Consider the following 22,768-nt stretch of genomic DNA (forward strand, 5'->3'; position numbering starts at 1 on the left):
AGCCTGATGAAATGCACGAATTTGACCAGCGGGTGGCGTGAGATTGCCGAGTGGTGTAGTGAGACCTGGGTAGGAACGTGGCGAAATCGCCGTATTATATTTGTGGATTTTCAGCCCATGGAAATGTTGATTTCGTTGATTTCACTAGGTGTGAAGTGAAAAGAGACTAGGATAGTGTAATTTGTTTAACTAAAATTACAATAATGACCACATCAAGGGAAATAAAAACTAAAACTCAGCAGAAATAACCGCATTACAGGAGAAATGAAGAAAATATACTTCACATCTTGATCTGTACTGCCGCCTATACAACGCGAATATCGACGAATGCGTGAGTTGGAATAAATCTGGCGTTTGAATTATCGGCCATGGTCATGATCACCATGTCGTGTCATCCAATCAATTAGCTATGGTCGCTCCACTGTTGGATGAAGGTCTCCCCCAATCCCCACCCCCACCTCGTACGATCCTGCGATGGGAAAACTCTACCCTGCACATGAAGTGGTTTCATCCCTCAATCTCCGCGGTTTGGGTCCTCTCGTACATGTTCCATTGCTTGGTTAAAATGCAGTCGAAACCAAGGTTAACATACGTTCTAGATTAAAGGTAATCTGATGTTATGCCAGCCCAAGCAATGGATTCAAATTACTTATTCTTAGCTCTTTCGGTAAAGTCACGTTGAAGGGAAACAATAAAATAATAAAATATATACAAAATAAAAATTCTCACGACGTTTCGACCATAACACAAACGGTCGTCATCAGGTGTGTCGTTTGTGTTATGGTCGAAACGTCGTGAGAATTTGTATTGTTTTATATATATTATTATTTTATTGTTTCCCTTCAACGTGACTTTACCGAAAGAGCTAAGAATATTAATTACTGCAGTCACGAAAGCTTTAAATCAAAATTCAAATTACTTGTCCAACTAGAGAGGATATAACTTAACATATTGGGGTTCTCATCCAATATTCTTCATAATAGATTATTTTCGGTTAGGCCACGGAATGAACTGGCCAAATTTTATGTCTTGAAGTTCCCTCCACCAAGCAAGCAAAATAAAATCGTCAATTCATTTAACGCGACAAATAATGATTGTTTCATCTCGCTACGGGTAAGTTTGAAACACAATTCTGAAAACTGTCAGTGAATCAGAATATGTATTTATACTGGAGGAATCCGATGACCTATAAAGCTCTTTTCCACATGTCCAGTCGGGGCGGGTCAAGACGTTACAACGAGAAACAATGTAAAAACACAACAGAAAGGAAAACAAATAAAGATATCTTGATTTGAATCTTGATTTGAAATAAAGATATATATTTTTACAAATAAAACGAAACTATTTTTTATTTATCAGGTATAGCCTACTGAGCTATAAGGGGCCGTCCATAAATGACGTCACACAATTTTTGACCCCCCCCCCCGTCGTCACACGGCGTCACAAAAAGTCAGACCCCCCCCCCTCAAATATGACGTCACAAAGCTCTCCCCCCCCCCCCCCAAAAAATAAAACAAGCTTCAAATCGCTTTAAACTATTGTCATTGTAGTGCGTATTTAATGTGGCGCTGCACTCTGATGTTATAGGAGAAAACATTTATTAAAACGTCTAATTAAGTAGAACGTTTTGATTTAAAGCTTTCGTGACTGCAGGGATTCATATTCTTGGTTCTTTCGGTAAAGTCACCACGTAGAAAGGAAACAATAAAATAAAATATAAAACAATAAAATTCTCACGACGTTTCGACTGCAACACAAGCAGTCATCATCAGGTGTAGTTTTCACACCTGATAATGATTGTTTCCCTTCTACGTGACTTTACCGAAAGAACCAAGAATATAAGTAGAACGTGTTGTCTATATTTATTTAAAGTTGGGCATTTTGATGTGACGTCACATTTCTCAAACCCCCCCCCCACCCTCGTCACGTCACAAATGTCTGACCCTGCCCCACCAGGTGCGTGACGTCATTTATGGACGGCCCCGAAGTTTATTTATCAGAAGCGAAACCTAGCCACAAGTGATAGCTCAACGAAGTGGTTTATCATTTCGCAGCCACATAATGAAAAATAATTATTAGAATTGTGAATTAAACGTGAAGAGATATTGCACGCCAGGTTTCCTTGCAGGGTTATGCACAGCTCCTTCAGGCAATGTTTAAGGAAGTGGCTTGCGCCTGACGTCACCCATAGCAACCAATAGCAACCCTCCCCCTCTTCTATAGCAACCAATAGCAACCCCCTCTATTCCATCGCAACCAATAGCAAATCTCCCCTGCTTCCATCACAACCAATTGCAACCCTCCCCCTCTTCCATAGCAACCAATAGCAATCGTCCCCCTCTTCCATAGGAACCCGCCCTCTCTTCTATAACAACCAATAGCAACCCTGCCCTGCCCCTTCCATAAAAATACATCTCGTCACGTGCCCCGCGTTGCTAGGGAACGGCCTGACGGGGGGAGGGGCGCGCGACGACGTTTTCCCAGCTCGCAACGGGCCAAGGTGACTGGTTTGTTCGGCGGGGATCGATTTTTAGATTTCGCAAACTCTGATCGCAAAATCGATTACATTGCGAGGTGAAACGCGAACCGACAAGGTTGCCGCCTTGGGCGATGCAAAACGAGCTAGTGCAGACGAGAGCGCAAAGGAGACGCGGCGGGGTCGTAGCGCAACCCTAGACAAGCCGTTGACAAACAAACAAATAAAAACGAGGAATCGAATAGCGACGATCACAAGGAATCGGAATAGTTTGGAATCGCTGGACCCACGTGACGCGCTGCGATGCCGCGGGCTCCTCCAATCGGGCGCGGCGACCGCGAGGCCGCGCCCCCCCCCCACGTGCGGCGCGCAGCAGCGGAACCGGCGAACAGACGCGGGGGAGACTCTGAGAGGTGAGGTGAGGGGTAGGGGGGAGGTGAGGGGTAGGTGAGGTGAGTGGTAGGTGGAGGTGGTGAGGGGTAGGGGGGAGGTGAGGGGTAGGTGAGGTGAGTGGTAGGTGGAGGTGGTGAGGGGTAGGGGGGAGGTGAGGGGTAGGTGAGGGGTAGGGGGGAGGTGAGGGGTAGGGGGGAGGTGAGGGGTAGGGGGGAGGTGAGGGGTAGGGGGGAGGTGAGGGGTAGGGGGGAGGTGAGGTGAGGGGTAGGGGGGAGGTGAGGTGAGGGGTAGGGGGGAGGTGAGGGGTAGGTGAGGTGAGGGGTAGGTGAGGTGAGGGGTAGGGGGGAGGTGAGGTGAGGGGGAGGTGAGGTGAGGGGTAGGGGGGAGGTGAGGGGTAGGGGGGAGGTGAGGGGTAGGTGAGGTGAGGGGTAGGGGGGAGGTGAGGGGTAGGGGGGAGGTGAGGTGAGGGGTAGGGGGGAGGTGAGGTGAGGGGTAGGTGAGGTGAGGGGTAGGGGGGAGGTGAGGGGTAGGGGGGAGGTGAGGTGAGGGGTAGGGGGGAGGTGAGGTGAGGGGTAGGTGAGGTGAGGGGTAGGGGGGAGGTGAGGGGTAGGTGAGGTGAGGGGTAGGGGGGAGGTGAGGGGTAGGTGAGGTGAGGGGTAGGGGGGAGGTGAGGGGTAGGGGGGAGGTGAGGGGTAGGGGGGAGGTGAGGGGTAGGGGGGAGGTGAGGGGTAGGGGGGAGGTGAGGGGTAGGGGGGAGGTGAGGGGTAGGGGGGAGGTGAGGGGTAGGGGGGAGGTGAGGGGTAGGTGGAGGTGGTGAGGAGTAGGTGGGAGGGGGGTAGGTGGGGTGTGAGGGGTAGGTGGGGAGTAGGTGGGGTGGGGGGTGGTGAGGGGTAGGTGGGGGGTGAGGGGTCGGTGGGGGGGAGTAGTGAGAGGTGATGAGGGGTAGTTGGGGTGGTGAGGGTAGGTGTGGGGGGTGAGGGCTAGGTGGGGGGGTGAGGGGTAGGTGGGTTGTGAGGGGTAGGTGGGGAGGGTGGTGAGGGGTAGGTGGGGAGGATGGTGAGGGGTAGGTGGTGAGGGGTAGGTGGGGTGGGGGTGGTGAGGGGTAGGTGGGGTGGGGGTGGTGAGGGGTAGGTGGGGGAGGAGAGAGGGGAGATGGGGGGGGAGAATGGAGGGGGGAGATGTGGGGATGAAACGGAGATGGAGAAGGTCGAGGGAGACTGTAGAGAAGGAGGGGAGATGACAGGTGAGGGGAGAGGGATAAGGGAGAGGGGAGAGGGATAAGGGAGATAGGGGCAGGGTAGAGGTTGAATTAGGGGGGTGGAGAGGGAGTAGAGCACAGGCGAGGGAAGATGGGGAGTGTAGAGGGAGTGTAGAGGGAGGGGAGAGGGAGAGATTACAGGTGCCTGGAGTGTGGAGAGGCTGGGAAGGACGGTGAGTAGTGAGTAGGCGAGAGAGGGAGGGGAGAGACGCGGCGATGACAGCTGAGCAGAGGGAGGGGAGAGCGAGGGAAGATACCAGGCAAGATACGAGGGAAGATACGAGGCAATACATAGAGGAGGAGGAGGTGGGTGAGAGGTGAGCTAACAATATTTGAGCTAACAATGAGAGAAGAGGAGAGAGAGAGAGAGGGGGTGGGGGATGCGACAGGAGGGAGGAGAGAAGAGAGGGATAGGTAAGGTGAGATAGCGGAGGACAGGAGAGGGGAGTGACTCGGCGGAGACGAGAGGAAGAGTGAATGGGAGATGATGATGATGATGAGATAGTGACACGGGGGGTGGGGGGGTGGTGAGAGAAGGGGAGATGCAATTGAAGGAGATCGGTGAGAGGACACGTGGGGAGGTAAGAGAAGGAGAGGAAGAGATAGCAGAGGTCAGGCGAGGGGACAGGGAGGGGAAGAGGGAGGAAGATGATGGGAGAGGGAGTTGACACGCTTCGCGTTTCTGACCTTAGTTGTTGTTGTTGCTTTCAGGAAGACAATCCCGTCTCATGAACATCAAAGCGTCTCTCTCATTTGTGGATAAACAACAGTACGTGCCTTGATTGTGTGCTCCGCGCTGAATGAGTGGTAGATGGCGAGGTTGAAAACAATTCTGCGCTTTTAAAGCGACTGGACAGTTTGCGTCGACAATACCGAGTCACAACGGGACGCCCGTCAATGTATTCGCACATCTTTACGACACTTTGTGTGTGTGTGTGTACACACATATATATTCGATTGCATCTTTAAAGGCCCACCGGGTTGGGGGAAGATGCCGTCTGGGAGGTCCCCGTTGCCACCTCGCGCTTTGCCAACCACGGGGTCGGTCGGTGGCAAGTTGGTCACGCAAAGTGGCCGATGGACATTTGTAGAGGCGACGTGAAGGCCCATGGCCATGTGGAATTGTACATTTGGGTCATGGTGGTGGCACTGCAGTGTGGTCGAGTCATTTGTTTGTTTATACAGGAAATAATTAAGGAGTTAGCACGACTCAATTTTTTTTCCCCCCACAGTGGCCCTTGCGATGTGATATGACGGTATTGGCCAGTTCTGCCTAAAAGAACGGAGCGGTTTTTCATTTTTAGATGAAACCGGCGCACCTTAAATAAACCCGCCGCGCAAACGAGGGGAGACAACACTCAAAATGCGTGTACAGGCAGGTTGACGCGAACCCACTTGGTGTAACCTGCCGTCTGATGACCACAATTGCTTCACAATTGCGGTATTCACGTGACACATCAACCCATGCCTCCACACCTCAGGATTAGAGGCATTAGCCAACACGCCTGGCAGAGGGTTCTGCACAATCAGATATAGTTATTCAGAGGCTGTCACCCGCGTTAAATGGGGCTCAGTAGCCGCGGCGTGCAGCACAGTGGGATGGAATTAATGCGCAGACACATCTGGCGATGCGCTTTGGAGACACGGGACAAGGCACAGCAGTGGCAATTCCGCGATGCGGTAAAACGTGCGCTGCCTGTCACAGCAGTCAGCCGCATGTGGCCTTATCCACGTCCTCCAAGGCGCGTCCTGTCATTTGCGCAGAAAACAGCTGTGCCGTAATTGCACCACAGCCCGCAATACTGTCAGCCCAACAGACGCTGACACATTTAAACGGTTGAACTAATTAGTCAAACCGTTAACGAAGCCGGGTTCAGCATTGGTGACATTGAACTAAATTAACAATCCACTTTGTGTCTGCAACGCAGGTTTGCTCAGTGTACATGCTCACATGGCCCGGTTGGAGTGGGTTCTGGCCAGCTGTCTGGTCCTGATGGCCACAGATGGCTTGGTCAGCACGGCCGCATATACCCGCGGATTCTCCGTCAACCAGTTCGGGAGAGATGTGGCGGACCCCAGCCCTGCGCGGGCGCTGCTTGACCTGTGGATGTCGTGCGTGTTGCGGGTATTCACCTCGCTGGTGGTGTGCCTGGGGCTAGCGTGTGGGCCCAACCGGACCACACACGTCCTGCGCAGACTTGTGACACTCTACACCGTGCTGTGTTGTGCCATGCCGATCTACGCCACTGTGAAGTTGCTCATTTTCTCTGAAGGGACGCGGTGAGTTTGAGCTGCCCCATGGTAAAAGTGGTCCCTAGAAATGTAGAGGCGCTGCCCCCCAAGTGCTTACTTGCTTTGTTACTGGCGAAAGGGTGTCCACTAGAGGGAGGCCAAGAGAGCCCCAACGATAGGCCAAATAAAGTAAATGCTTGTAAGTACTGTGAACATTTTCAGTGGCACGTCTTAATGTTTCCCCGTTGTTAATCATCCTTTCGAGCAGTCATTCAATTAGAACAAATATTGAGAGAGACGGGTGATTAATAACTTAGCAATAAATAGCATTGTTAGAGTGTTGTGATATTGCTTTTGAAATGTTTATTTTCTTGGTACGCTTAAAGAGTATGGCAACATCGATATCTAAATAGAAGAATATGCAAATTGGTAAAATGTGCGGTGTGAAATTTCGTCGAGACAAGACATTCATAATTTGTTTCGATGTATAATTGCATGATATATTCGTGAAAAGTTTCCTAATTCAAAACTTTATTGATATCACAAAGTATACTGTATCTCTGGATCCTTTTTTTCTTCATTTCATGCTCATTCCATTAGTGTCTATCTTGCTTAAAAGTTTTATTGGATACTAAAATCCTTGAAGCTCTTTTAAATTAGTTCTTAGGAGGTGCAGTAAAACTGATCTCACTTCAAATAAATTTGATATAAATTTGCAGATTATTTATGTGAGCGTAAATCGCTTGGAATTAGAGCAGAGTACTCGACTTCTACTGAATTCACCAAATAAGTGTCTGGCGGGCTTATTGTTTGGCTAAGTAATTCTATTGTGCATTCTTTTCATTTTACTCATCTAACAGCTGCTCACATATGGCCCAATAAAAACACCGCAATATATATTTAAAAGTCTCGCACGGAGTAAAGCGACATTTCATCACTCTCCTGCGTTTCGTAAACTCTCAGTAATATCGGTTCTGCCACTGTATTTCCACAGGGACTTCGACCCGTGGTTCTGGGCACTGTATGTGTGGACGCTGGTTTCTTCGCTTCTGCTCTATGGCACGCTGCAACTGGCCGCGGTCCATGGCGTCGGCTTGCGGTCGTCGTCGAGCGGAATCCAACGGCGAGGCGACAGGGAGGAGGGAAGTGAGAGAGAGCGGCAGAGGCTGCTGGACGAGCATGGGAAGGGGGTGGATGGCAGTGGACTGGAAGGGCAGGATGTGGGTCGTGGAAGCAAGAAGGCCTCTCGAACCAACGTTCAGCGATTGTTTTCCCAGTGCAAACCGGATGCTCTCTATCTGGCTGGTGCATTTATGTTTCTGGTCATTTGCTCTATAGGTGAGTTCACAGTAGATTGCCAACACATGATATATAAATGAATTGAACATGAACTGCTTTAACAAACAAAAAAAAACCCCTATGAAACCAAGGCTGGTACTGTATGTAACATGCTCTCAATAACGATTTGACCATTAATAATGGACAAGCGTATGATAGAGCATACAGAATGGTACTTTTAGGTTTAGTTCATATTATATTAGAGATGGCTGGCTAACTCAGAGCTCAATATGTTGAGCTGGCGCTGCCGTGATCCTGATTTGCATCCTGTCAGGTGCCCGCGATTAAACTTTTCTCAAAAGAGGCCGGAATTCTATTCCCAAAAGATGTTGCATTATCTGTCATTGTGTTTTTGTGATGTACGCTTATCTGGAAGGCACTCACAAAGCATTTATTTATTTATTTGCAGGATCCTTTAGGTGATTGCTGTTTCAAAATCCGCTCACAGTCGGCAGTCTAAAGTGCACTTGTAAAACTGATAAATACAATTTGCAACGTTTAAAAGTCATCTTGGGTGTGGCTTTTGTCAAATATTTAAATGAATGGAAAAACAATAGGTGGCAAGGTGGCTCAGAGGTCAGAATGCTGAACCAGCACAAGTTAGATGTTCGGTTTGAATCCAGGCAGCCATCTGTGAGTAAACTGGATTCTCAAGTGTATTTAGTAGATGATCTTAGTAGCCTGGTCATCCATGACTGCACAAAAAAGTTGTCATGTTACATTTGGTTTCACATTTAAGTTGGCTAAATTCCAGATCTGAGATTTACATTTTTATAAACTTGACTCCCAGGGGCGGAGCCAGGTGGGGTGACAGGGGTGACATTCTGCGTATAAGTGTACGACACTCGGTCTGGCGGACTCCGTGCAACTGCATTGTCAGAGTGTGTCGCCAACCGATGGCGTCTAGTTCAACAGCCTGACTCTCTAATCATTCTTGAAATTAAAATTTGTTGAATGTCACCCCGGCCTGAAATCCTGGCTCCACCCCTGTTGACTCCCATGTGACCAACGTTACCCTGTAGCAAGGCAGATGTCTGTATCTTGAACTTCTTTCGCACCATATGTGGCCAACCGTGCGAATCAGAGGTGGGAAACTACTGCTCCCTAGTGTGAAGAAGAGGTCAGTTGAAGAGATGCCAGCAGACTGTTCTTTAATACAGGGCGATTTACTGTTCTGTTAGAGCTCAGAATGTATCATTGGTCTCGTGACATAATGCTGATGGCACGTCAGATAAAATTGGAGAAAAAGACAAGCCTTTTTGTAAAGAAGTTTGTGTTTTGTATTTCGTATTTCACATCTTATTGTAACCTAATAACATTTTTTTTATTACCATCGTTTAAAGAACATTGGTACGTTTTTAGAATAAAGAAATCTTACTTGCCATGTTATTGTTCACACTGTGCATGTTGTATTTAATTAGGAGAAATATTTATTCCTTACTACACGGGCCAGGTGATCGATGGAATTGTCATAAAGAAAAGCCAGGCTGCATTCAGCAAAGCTATCCTTTATATGTCTCTCATTGCCATAGCCAGGTAAGCTTGGAGTCCACTCATTATATACAGTCAACATTTACACTGATGGGAACAATTATTTAAGAAATTCCTCAGTATTTGGTTGAAACATACCTGACAACATTTATGTGCACTTACAAATATAGTTTGGAATTGTGTTTACTGTGTAGAGTGCAAAAAACAATATCGTACATTTTAACTTGGATATCTTTTTTTCTATAAAGTAATATGCCATACCACAACACAAAATTATCATTGTGAAGATTGTAAAAAACACAATAACTAATCCTTACATCCCATTTTTGTCTTTCCTCTTAAAAAGAAAAATCTTGAGAGACTGCTTGTTTAAACTGCTCCAGAGTTGTATTTTATTGAACAAGACATTGAATGTTGAAACTGGTTCAGAGTTCGCCTGTATTGAACCAATGCTGCTGATAAGATGCACTCCCAGAAGGCTGTTTGGTTGATAAGGTGTGTAAATTTTTTTTCATTTTTTATGTGGAGAGACAAAACATTGGAAGGAGGTGTAATTTATTTATTTAGGAGCAGCACAATGTGCCTTAACTGGCATCGTTTCCATGTAGTATTGCATGATAAAAGTTGTGTTGACTTTAATGAATTAATGTTTTGTTATGTTTACAAAGCATATACTCTGTTTTCAGTGCAATACAATGCAAGTGGTTTTCGCAGTGCTTCTTTGACCTTCCATGGATGTAATCTTAACCCTTAACTCCAGCTCCATAGCTGCTGGACTGCGAGGTGGCCTATTCACGCTGACGATGTCTCGTCTCAACATCCGCATTCGCAATTTGCTCTTCCGTTCGCTCATCCATCAGGAGGTGGCCTTTTTTGACACCACCCGCACAGGTGTGTCAGCGTTGCTCACCGCTCGATGAGTTTCGTACAATGTGTTTGTCTTTGTGCGCTTTATTTGCTTCTTTTGATAGAGTCCGGCGCATCTGTGCCTTTTGACGTGTGACGCATTTTCTGCTGTTTTTTTTCCGCAAGGGGACATAACGTCACGACTGAACTCGGATACAACGGTGGTGAGCGACGTCGTGTCTCAAAACGCCAACGTTTTCCTGCGGAGCCTGGTCAAGGCTGGCGGAGTGTGCATCTTCATGTTCGGACTCTCCTGGCGGCTCAGTCTGCTCACTCTGCTGGGTCTGCCCATCGTCACACTTGTCTCCAAGTTCTACGGAGACTTCTATGAGGTACCATCTTTCACAGTACACGCACAAGAATGTTCGTGTAAAGTAATTTTCTTTCAAAAATATGAGGCCACCATTCACGGACAGTCAGCAGTCGGATAATAGGGATGTGTTCCTGGTTTTCCGATTTAAATTCATGAAGATGAAAAAATCGGACCTGGGTACAAAATTTAGGATCCCCAATAAAAAGTTGTTTCAGATTGATCCAAGTCTATGATGTCATAGGAAATGGCATCACTTCAGAGATGTTTCGCATCCGACCGTGGTGTCATGTGGAATTTTTCCAAAATCTCAAAATGTTAAATTTTAATGTCACCTCTAGAAGGGTCGGTAAAACGGCCTTTTGTATAAACATCTGAGCACGTTATTTTAAACCCCTTCGGATACTTTGTGTGAAGGTGTATTTTAACGTAACAAAAAATGCCTACATTGTTATTTTGTGGCTGATTGTGTACGAATGAAAAATGAATAATGTAAAATATTTCTTCTTTGACGAACAGGGCTCCATCATTCAGTATGGAGTGTCCTTGTTAATAACATCTGGCAGCCCAGCTACATTTATTTGTTTAACAAGCCTGACTGCTGATGAGACACAGAAGATCAAAACCGGAAGACAGTTTGCTTGCTGAAATAAATCATCCTTATGGCGGTACCCCGGGGTACTAAATAATACAAAATGGCCAAGGCAATTAAATATTTTATTTCTGGGACACTTTTTTCCAGGGGTGTTACTAAGCGCGGTGACTGGGGTACCAATCAATCCGAAATCAGCGCTACTCCGCGATGTCGAAACGCAGCGAGGACGATTGTGCCGAAACTCTGAACGCTCGTACGCACCGTGGTGGTGCATCGTGAACAGCTCGTCGAGATGAGTCGATTGCCACATCGCCGACCATCAACAGACTAAAAATGACTGCATCACGGACAGTATGCGAGAGCCGGGGTACTGCCATAAGGTTCAAATGCTGCTGGATTATATAGATAGATTGTATTTATTTCAGCAGGAAGGACCTAATGATCTTCTAGGCCATGATTCATTGGGACCCTGCGATGGTGCAAATGTTATACAGTACAGATTTCAGTTATACAAGCATGGCCAGGTGACACGCTGATGAACTACATTTCTTTTGAAATGTATATGCAGAGATACAGAACTCCGTCCAGGTTAAAATATACTACTGTATAAAGCTAAAAGCATACACCTTTGGTGATTTTTGGTTGTGACACTCACTCGAGTTGCCTTGCGGCTTCGCAGAAACTGTCCAAGGCGGTGCAGGACTCCTTGGCGGTGGCAAGCGGCGCTGCCGAGGAGACGCTGGCGGCCATCCGGACGGTGCGGAGCCTGGCCGGCGAGGAGGCCGAGTGCCGTCGCTACCGTGATGCGCTGCAGCATACGTACCGCCACAACCGCCGGCAGGCCCTCGCCTACGCCGGGTTCTCGTGCAGCAACAGCGTAAGTGCCCTCAGGCGATGGATGCTCGTTATGCACCGATTGATGTGTGTTGTGATCCTCTCGGGGAATTGGGCTTGCGCTCAGTAGGCATGTAATGATGCATCGGATTGTTGATCAAAAAATAACTCCCCCCCCCCCAACCAACACCTTGATTGCCCATTGTGCTCTATTCGGATAGAATACATTTAAAAAGTCATAGATTACAACACTTTGTCAGTCAACTGCTGGATGAAGGACTCCACATGCCATGTTGACATTGGGGGTTGTTTCTCCATACTTTACTGTGCTGTGCTATGCAGATTAATTAAGTTTTGGTGTTAAGGGGGTGTATCCAGTACTGGTCCAGATATCACCACTGATATTCACCATTGTTAGGAATTGAACATGTGTTGTCGGTTTCAGAGGGCAGCGTGCAAATCACTGCACCATAGCTCCATCCCTTGAGCGTGCATGCTATCAAAGCTTGTGTCCAGCGTTCTTATAAAATGTTGTTTTGTGTTTCCGTGCATGACAGTTGACACAGCTGGCCCTGCAGGTGGGCATCCTGTACTATGGAGGACACTTGGTGGTGACTGACCGCATATCAGGCGCACACCTTATCTCCTTCATCCTTTACCAGATGGAGCTAGGCGCCTGTCTGGAGGTACAAACAGAGGAAGCCTTCTGCATGAGACCCATGGGACACAGGGCTCTTTGACACTGCATTCCCACGCCCAGTTAATAGTCGCGGATTCCCACGGCAGCCTACGAGCCAAACCCGAGCCACGTGGCTCAGTTTGTTTTACGTCAAGTGGTTCGCTTGGCTGGTGGGGCTATCCGCGTTCAGCCGGGCAGAGCTTGAAAAAAGTTGTCTCGTCAGAACATCAGATGGAAAAGCACGAAAGCGATTCGCAATGTCTATCACCTATGTCAACTTGAGGGCCGTGTTTGTATTTGTAAAAAAACACAAAGCATTATATTTTATAACCAATTATTTCTTGGGATAGTGTATGCTAATAAAAAATATAAAACTATTAAAAACTATTTTTATTTTACCAGCTAAGGCTCACTGAACTATGTAGCTATTTATCAGAACCGACCTGGCCACAAATGATAGCCCAATGAAGTGGCTTATCACGTGGACATTTATAGTAGGCAAATAATCTTAAACGTATGTTTATAAATGTGGAGGGAAAAACCGGAGGACCTGGAGAAAAATCCACGGGACCACGGGGACAACATGCAAATTCCAAATATACAGGCGTCAGGGTTGGGATCGAACCCACACCCTCCATTATACCAGGCGAGGTAGTTAACCTGTTGCCACCGTGGCGCCCCATTTGACAAGAGGGAAGAGATGGGGGGACGTTGGTAGGTTGGATTGGAGGGACTGAACCCATGGGGCCGTGTGTTGGGACAACACCTGAGTCGTACTGATTGTATGTATGTTGGACTTGTTTCGAACCGTACGTAGCCAACCGTGCTACTGGATTGTTCCTGAAATGCATGACACGGAGTGTAAATGCTCGTGGGAATGCAGCATTAATCAGTGGAAGAAAGCATGAAAGGTATATATAGAAAAAAAGTGTATCTGTATTTAGGGAGCATAACGGTTATTCCCCGAAATTAATATTCCTTGTATATCTTTGGCCATTGGCATTACTCGGAGCGTTTGTTAATACGTCTATGGGAACTACAAACTCATTATTGACTGCGATTGCAGAAGGCAGAAGTTAAACTCGCTCATGCAACTTGTGCCACTGAAAAGTAAAAATTGGCTAATTAGTTAATTTCACTTGAGAGTTATTATTTCTAATAGATAAAAAATTAGGGAAAAGTGTAAAACACATTCCTGCGGAGGGGGCTGGTAGGAAATTTTGAAGTAATTATGAAGTAATTATGTACGGATATTTAAGCCAAACTTGTTAGGGTCGTGCGCAGAAGAAAGCAAAATGAAAAGTGAGCAGAATTATAATACGACGCCAGAAAGTGCAGTGTATTATCCCCTGCCTCCTATGAATTAATCCCGGTTGGGCTTCCAGTCCATATAAGGGCACCACGGGGTGACCAGCCCCTCCCCACCCAGCCCCACCCCACCCTGCCCCACCCGTCCCACCCCCCACCCAGCCCCACCCAGCCCCTCCCCACCCAGCCCCTCCCCACCCAGCCCCTCCCTACCCTCCCCTCTCCACCCAGCCCCACCCCTCCGACGTGGACAGACATACACAATTAATCCCCTGCCTCCTGTGAATTCATCCCGGTTGGGCTTCCAGTCCACTACATTCACTACCAGTATTAATGGGTCATAAATGCTGATTGTTACGTGTCGGGAGTTTCTAGGGATTTACTTGGGCCTCACGCCCTTATTGGTACCCAGAACATGGGTTCGGTGTACACAGGGCTGATGCAGGCGGTTGGTGCTGCCGGCAAGGTGTTCGAGTACATGGAACGGGAGCCGCGCATGCGCACCGATGGGACCTTGGCACCTGTGCAGTTGGAGGGGCAAGTTTCTTTCAAGGATGTCACCTTCGCGTACCCATCAAGGCCTGACGCACCTGTGCTGAAGGTACGGGAGCGAGGCCTCGGTGAATGGTAAATTGTGTTTCTTTGTTGAGGTGCAGAATCAATCTTACTCATTCAGAATGTACCAGGTATATCGACCGGATAGTTACGTGACGTTCACAAAGGACTCCTAGTTGTAAAAGAGGAACGCATTTCTGTTATGAATTTCAATGGAATTTAATTGACACTTCGCAGTATTTCAACCAGGACATTGGGACTAATGCCTTTTGCCGTTATTGAAATTTTGCTGCAGTGTAGACGGAGCTTCAGTTTTATAGAAATCCGATGAGACAATCAGTGCAAATTATCCGTGTAAAATAGTGCTCATCTAAAAATAATTTAATTTTACTTTTGGATGCCGAGTATCGCTCACAGAGCAGTTAAAATATGGGCATGCACGGTTCATTAGTTTTGGCTTGCACGTGACTCTTGCAAGGTTAGGTCATTGTGGACCAATCCATTGTCCATTTCCTCCAGATCAGGGTGAAACAAAGTCTTCCACGAAGCGTAAGTGATTCACAGTGTGTGTATATAAATAAATCCATTTACGATTTATCTTGAATCTTATGTATCGTACGGCTTTTAAAATAAAAAATTTACACAAGGGAAAAAAAAAACTGAATTTAACATTTCAGTCATGGGAGTGGAAAACATTGTTTTCCATTCTCACAGTCAGCACTAAAAACTCTTCCCCTCATCCAGCTGCCCAACCTCTCCTCCACGGCTACATGGTGCCCACTTGCTCACATTCCCATTTCACAGTACCTTGGCTAGGTCACTTAGAGGTGAGAGCGCTGAGCTGGGCACCGTTGAGATTCTGGGTTCGAATCCAGGGAGCCACCTGTGATTCAAGTGAGTTTCTCGAGTATTGTGAGTTGATGGTCTCAGCCCGGTCACCAATTAAAAAAAAAACCAGTGCCTTCAAATTTTTCTGCGCTTAATCTAGCAAAATTCCATCTCAAAGTTTGACTGCCATGCAACAAACATTACTCTCATATGGCAGACAGGGTGGGAAAGTGCTGCCGTCTACTGTGTTCTGCAGGCGATTTGAAGGGATCTCAGATGTGCCTCTGTGATATCCGCTTTCTTGGGCCATTTTCTAACATTCAGAGTTGCACTGCTGTGTGAGAGCCGTGACACCGACAGCACTTGTAACATTGGAACAAAATATCAGATACAAAAAACAATTTTCTCAATGGGGGACTAACTGACGATCCAAATTGTTGCGTGGTTATCTGAGCCACAGGGCGTGTCATTTGAGCTGCAGCCTGGCCTGGTAACGGCACTGGTGGGGCCGTCTGGGAGCGGCAAATCATCCTGCGTGCATCTGCTTCAACGTCTCTATGAACCTCTGGGCGGCCGCGTGCTGCTCGATGGCCAGTCAGTGCACAAGTACCAGCACCACTACCTGCACACTAAGGTAAGGGCGCATCACAATCACCTGACTGGAATTTAACGACCTCCACGGGCGTTGTCACTCGGAGAAGGCTGGAGAGAATTGGGTACTCGTTTGTGTTAACATTTGGCGGTGCGGTGGGCTGCATTGCTTGTGGCTGTTGGCAGGTGGCGCTGGTAGGACAGGAACCCGTGCTCTTCGCACGTTCTCTTCGGGACAACATTGCTTATGGCATGGAAGACTGCCCAGAGAATGCAGTAATATCTGCTTCACAGCAAGCGAATGCTCACGAATTTATCTCTGACCTGCCTCTTGCTTACCAAACAGGCAAGTACTATGGTTACTCATGCCTGGCACCTTTATTTTTATGAGCCCTCCCACTTTATGCATCGATGTGCATCATACTTTGCACATGTGGTCTGGGTGAGCAGTGAAAGGTTTCCAAGCATCCTCTTGCCTGGTAATGGGAAAGCAGAAGATAGATGGACGACATCAGAGAAGGACTGCATAGAGATGGGGCTCGAACTCGCAGAGGGAGAGAGTCTCGCCAGGGACAGACAGACGTGACTTTACCGAAAGAACCAAGAATATGAATAAGTGAGAGGCAGCTAGATTTTACAGAAGCAGAATCGTCATTGGATAAGATAGACTTGCCAAAGATAGACAGATAGACACACCAGAGACAATCAAACAGACTCGACAGGGACACACGGGGGTGGTGGGTGGCCATGGACTGACTGCCGACACGCAGAGAACCTTCAGCGTCACCTCAGCTATTAAGTAACTTTGTGCAATGAAGTTTAAAATCATGGAGGATCAGCCACAGTTTTTTAATAGCTCTTGTGAGCAACTTTACACGGTGCAGCACTTGGAAGAAAGGTGGTAGGGTTACTGAGAGAGCTAATACTGTCAGGACTTAGGAAGCGCACTAATACGATCCTGGGCTTGAGTCCAGACAGTCACCTTTGATTAAACCAGGTTCACAATTTTCGTGAGTTAATGGTCTCTGCCCAGTCACCAACGACTGCACAGAACATATTAACCATAATAGAGATTTTTTGGGTTAGATCGCGTAAATATATAAATGTGTCGGTAAAACCCGCCACCACCCAACACAGCCAACAAGTAAGGGTTGTCATGTAAACAGAACAAGCCAATTCGTCACTAGTACAGCACACGGTGTATTGGAGAGCCAAGCCACAGCATTTACAATCTGAGTACGACGTTTCACCAGTAATTACAACTAGCTTCATCAGGCGACAGCCAGATTTGTGGAGAAGCCTTACTGTTTCGTTCCTTATATAGAGGCGTCGATGTGTTTACCACGCTTCTGCGCTCTTGCACAATTTGGGGAGATTACTGATGTAACATACATTATGCTTGTGCATTATGCGAGCCCTTTGAACTTGTCCTTCCTGTCTATTGTGTTTATTAAAATAGCTCTACCAACGGTAATCCCTATACCAGATGTTGATTTCTGTACGCTGCCCTTTGTAGGCATGCATTTAAATAATGTGTTATATGATGATTCGCTTCCACGCAACACTAAGACGGTAGCTATCCGAACGGTTAAAGTTATTTTGATTTCTTTCAATTTCGATAGATTCTCTAATTAGTCTTGGCCAGTAGTAGCTAGTTTTGCACAAAACTTCAACATTATCAAAATCAATTGAGTGTCCTTGTTGGCACGCGTGTTCTGCTACTGCTGACAGTTGTATTTGGGGGAATTTAATATTTCTCTGATGTTATTTTAGTCTCGTGCTGATCATTCGTCCTGTTTGCCCAACGTAACATTTACCACACGTGCAGTTAATCCTGTACACACCTTCTGTTGATAGCTTCAGTAATACATCTTTTGTACCAGATATTAATTTCTGTATTTTATGTACCGTGCCAAATCTGACTCGAATTAGTTTTTTTTCCAAACATCTGGCTAGCTTATCAGTTACTCCTACAATGTACGGTATTTTGACCGCACAGAAATCTGTTCTTATCACGACGGTCATTCATCGAGCTAAGAAAGTCAGATGGTGACAGACTGAGAAGTGAAATTCAACATGTTAAAGAAGCGCTGCAAAATGAACGGTTACAATGATGCACAAATCAACGGGGCATTGAATACCAAAACCAATTAAAATAGCAAGAGCATTGAAACTGCCCAAGTAATTAAAACGATCAAAATAGCCAAATCTGGCTGTCGCCTGATGAAGCTAGTTGTAATTACTGGTGAAGCGTCGTACTCAGATTGTAAATGTTGCGGCTTGGCTCTCCAATACACCGGTGTGCTGTACTAGTAACGAATTGGCACGTTCTGTTTACGTGACAACCCTTACTAGTTGGCTGTGTCGGGTGGTGGCGGGTTTTACCGACACATTTATATATTTACGCGATCTAACCCAAAAACCTCTATTATGGATGATATTGGTCGAGAAAGCTTACGTGTTAAACAGAACATATGAAGTTGTAATTTTCAATTAATTAAAAAAAAATGTTTACCCTCTAAGGACTAAACACGATAAAAAAATTATACAAATGTTGATTGATTGCCATGTGGTGAACACCTCTATAGTAGGGCCAGTGAGAAAGTGCACCAGCTAATATTCGATGAGAGGTCAGTCCTTATCCTTGGGTGATGCACTCTGCAAGAGTTACAGATCACAATTGAATTCGTAATTGGGGGGAAATAGCAAAAACAAATGAGAAAATGTGGAAAGTCTGCATTCATGCATTGGCTACCTTGCATTGACCTTCCAGACTTAATTTAAACTGTGCCCGGGCGAAGCCGAATTGTTCATTGTGTGTTTTATAGACCTTGTTCAACTTGCCAGGGGGTACTAATTTTTTTTTCCGGCATTGGCGCTCTGTGTAACAGAGGCTGGGGAAAAAGGAGCCCAGCTGTCGGGCGGGCAGAAGCAGCGCGTGGCGATAGCGCGTGCACTGGTGCGGGACCCACGCGTCCTCATCCTGGATGAGGCCACCAGTGCTCTGGACGCAGAGAGCGAGCACATGGCGAGTCTTCACACCACATTCCGCATCGTCACATAAACTCACCGCAGATCAAAGTCAAATGGCTTTATGAACTTCAGGACCATTTACTTCCAAACCAAAGTGTTTACAATCACGTTTATATTATTTGTCACTTGGCAGGCAGCGAATAGCAGTGCACTAAGATCCACTGTCGTGATGATGTGCTTGTATGGTGCATATTTTACCAGCCGCACTCGCTGCATGCATGCCATGTTCATGAACTGCACATGCCACGATCGTGTGCATATCTACATCAGCCCTTTTGTCAATGCACTGCTAGATGAGGGCCTCCCAATACTGTGTGGGTCATGGGGGTTGTTTTCTGTTCGGTAAAGTTCACGAAGGGGGGGACCAGAAACAGTTCAGATATCACGTCCCGTTGATGTTAGCCGTAGTCAGAAATTGAACAGTGCAATTCACCGTACAATTATTCCGTCACTAACTGCGTAAGAATAATGCAGGCAGGGAGCAAAGACACGGGGGCCGTCAAAGGAAAATCCAACAACGGAATTTGCTGCACTGGTATACTTCTCTGCCGCCCACCGCGTCAACCACTACGGTATAACCGGGCCTTAAAAGACGATCTCTGTCTTCATATACATAGGTGCAGCAAGCTCTGTACAATGGCGAGTTGCGGGGCCGCACCGTGTTGGTGATCGCCCACCGGTTGAGCTCTGTGGAGCGTGCCGATCACATTGTGGTGCTGGAGCACGGCCGGCTGGTGGAGCAGGGACCTCACGCTCAGCTGATGCAGCAGGGCGGTTTGTACGCACGCCTCGTGCATCGCCAGATGCTGGGGCTGCCCTCCGCCATTGACCCCAGTGAGAAGGAAGTTGTTGGCCCAGATGAGGTAGGCTTTGCACAATTTCTGTACGTCAATTTTTTTTTCATTATCTTAATCGTCAAACAGGCATGATCGGCGCCCTGCTGAATGAAGGTTTCCCAAAACCGTCACCATATCTCATGATCCTGCGATGTAGTTATCCGTCTTGCCGATTCTTCGCTCCACCTTCCTTGGTTGGAGTCCTCTTGGATGCGTTCCGTTCCCTGGCGGCCACTCCACCACTGCTGTTGACAAGCGTGCACCTCTCCATAGGCAACTTTAAAATGTGCAATGCGAGAGAAATAATTGTACGTCGCTTTGCGGATTGTAAAAACTAATCCACTGTTGTCATTGATGTGTACTTGACTTAACCAGGTAAAGAGCGCACACTCGGATGTGGGTGCTGGATCACAAATGGCCAGCAAGTGGAGCACAAGACCAAACCTTTGCCCAGGCACCCCAATCTTCACTCACGTTCAGACCAAGAGTTTGAATGGAGCGTCTCGTGCACGGCATGGCACTTCCGTGGAGGTTGTCACAATTCCTATGGGAAATGGGGAAAGAACACCCGTCTCGCATTCTCTGTAAGGCTTGGTTTGTTCCTGTGTGCGCATGCAGGAGATGCGTTCTTGAAGGCAGTGCCCTGTTTTTTTTAAGTCTACAGTGAGAGGGTTACAATATGTTCTTTTTTGTTGAAAGTTAAACGTTTGATTCGTGCACTGCCTTTCTTTTCATCAAAGAGAGTATCCTTTGATGCTGTACTCAACTCTATATTCTTTTACAGTGCTGCTGCAGGTGGTCAGGAATGGCAGATGCAATATATATGTGTGCAAATGTAGCCGTATTGTTTATTGCCCCCCTTGCCAGAGGAAAGAAGGGATTATACTTTTATGCCTGTCCATTGGCAAGACAATCCTAATTAATGTTTACTCACTGTCCTAAAGCACTGGTGAGCATATGCCTGATTGGAAATGATAGTGAATATAAGTGGACAAGTGGTAAGTTGGAAGTCTGTTCAGATTATTTCACGTAAGTTTTTTTTACCCTTCATTTTTGTGTTATGTTTGAAACTTATTTTTTTGTTTTACATCCATTGCTGGTTTGTTCTGTAGTCATGGTGTGAAGTCATACATACTGTATTGCCCTTATTACTATCGCTTGTTTACTTTAGTACAGAGAACATTACATGCAGTTTGCATTATTTATTGAGGTATAACTTAAGTGCAATATATAGTTCTTGTTTGCGTTCAGTAATTGTATTCGCATAATACGGTTAAACCATCATATATAATTCGATGCTTGTGTTGTATTTCACTGCATATTAATGTGATGATTAGTGTCTGTGGCTGATGAGACTGCCGTAGCACAGTCATCAGGGACGCAGTCATATTCACGAACCCCCCTGTGCCAGCCAATCACCAGGCTGGCAGGTACAAGCAAGCTGCGTTTTTGTCAACATGGATTCAATACCAAAAAGCACTACAATACTTCAAACACCAGATGAAGCAGAAAAACGGACTGGACTTGCCAGTCAAGTGTAAGGATCTTTCAAAGCCATGACCCCTTAATCAAAGGTCAAAGTAAAAGTACCTTATTGGATTTGCCGAGTCAGAATCCTCGCGTGTTCCTCGCATGAATGGCTGTGATACCGCAGCGGAGACCTTATGTCAGGTGTGTTTCACTGGACAGATACACGAGGCAGAGTTACACTGTTGTACATGGAAGTGCGGATTCTTTTCATGTGTCGGATTACTGTATGCTGTGAATTTAAGATCGTTTCCGCCAGTGTGTATTTGAGGGTAATTTATATAATGTACTTTTGCATTTGTGGGAGCGGTGGTTTTTGCACCATTCCTGGCCATGGCTAACATCTGGGGTCATTGATAACGAAAACCTTCACTATCAAAGTGGTAGAGTATGGTCAGAGAGCTTCCATGATCAAAGTAAGTCCCAACACTTGTTCTCTCGCACGCTCTTATGAGTCCAGCTCATCACGAATGCACACAAAGGTGTGGACGGGCCTTCTTCAAGCAGTGGGTTGACGGAGGGCTGTAAATACATATTTATTGATGGCAAGTTTTTCTACGAAATGAGCAATAAACCAATGAATATGTCTAATATAACGGCGCTCAAACATCGTATATGAATTTCGCTTACATCCACCATCTCATATACTGTACTGCATTTCATCTTTGTTAACATGGTTTGGCACAGCTGATGTAACAAGGTGGGCAACTTTAGCGTGTCTACTTTGTAGTATGGAGGTCAAGTTACTACTCTCATAATCATCAACATCTTCATAAAAAAAACACATGCTGCACTATACCTACAAATTGAAATAAAAATGTAATGGAGAATTACATTGTTGAATCGTGAGTTATTGAGGGATGACACGTGAAGTTTAGGATGCTTACAATGTCCTGATGTCGGGCCTGCTTTCGAACACGAGGTTATGCAAAACTCGGTTGCATATTAATTCACAGTGCTGGGAAATGTACTAACGTCATCGGAGTAACCACTCAAGCCCTGTTGTAATAGCTTCATACACATCGCGAACGTACACGATATAATAGCATGTGTATTCGCTGTTCATTTCGGGACATTTTGTGGTTTAAGTGCAACAACGTGAAATAAACGCGTGCAATGCTAAATTCACACGGTGCTGTGTGTGTGTAGTTATGTGACGAAAGGGACACAGGTGATGGAATGGTTTGCAATGATGTATGTATGTTGATATCCACACACCAGTCGCAAGCCTCGTTTAAAGTGTTAATACCTCTTCTAAATATCAATAATGAACACGTTATGTCCAGAACATTACACGTAATACCCTTGATATTTCTTTAACAGCGGGGGTGTTGATGTGGACCAGCGCGTGTCGTGAGCCCGATGTTTGCTCAACCACTGCCCGAGAACTCTCCCGTGAGTGCTGTCAGAAAACATTTTTTTTTAAAACACGGACTATATCCACTCATCAAGTGAAGTAACTCTGCTACAAAATGTACTGGAAGGTTTACTGTCAAAGCATTTGAAATCACCTCCCCCCCCACCACCACCTTGTGGAGATTAGAGCGTAAACTGCACTTTTTACTGCAGCAATGCCAA

At 46.4% G+C, this 22,768-nt stretch overlaps 1 protein-coding gene across 1 annotated transcript; it reads left to right on the forward strand.

Moving 5' to 3' along the window:
* The first annotated feature begins 2,469 nt into the window (after positions 1–2,469).
* ABCB9 (ATP binding cassette subfamily B member 9) lies at positions 2,470–22,318 on the forward strand. Its single transcript, XM_032947207.2, has 14 exons — positions 2,470–2,500; positions 6,056–6,407; positions 7,354–7,697; positions 9,119–9,233; positions 9,949–10,079; positions 10,221–10,426; positions 11,679–11,876; positions 12,391–12,519; positions 14,233–14,421; positions 15,664–15,837; positions 15,981–16,140; positions 18,686–18,822; positions 19,445–19,690; positions 20,039–22,318. The coding sequence occupies exons 2-14, from the start codon at positions 6,079–6,081 to the stop codon at positions 20,249–20,251; spliced, it is 2,571 nt and encodes an 856-aa protein (XP_032803098.1). The 5' UTR covers positions 2,470–2,500; positions 6,056–6,078; the 3' UTR covers positions 20,252–22,318.
* The last annotated feature ends 450 nt before the right edge of the window (positions 22,319–22,768 follow it).

This window comes from Petromyzon marinus, chromosome 5 (assembly GCF_048934315.1).
Source record: "Petromyzon marinus isolate PM22_M1 ecotype Great Lakes invasive population chromosome 5, UKy_Petmar_22M1.pri1.0, whole genome shotgun sequence".
Lineage (NCBI taxonomy): Eukaryota > Metazoa > Chordata > Hyperoartia > Petromyzontiformes > Petromyzontidae > Petromyzon > Petromyzon marinus.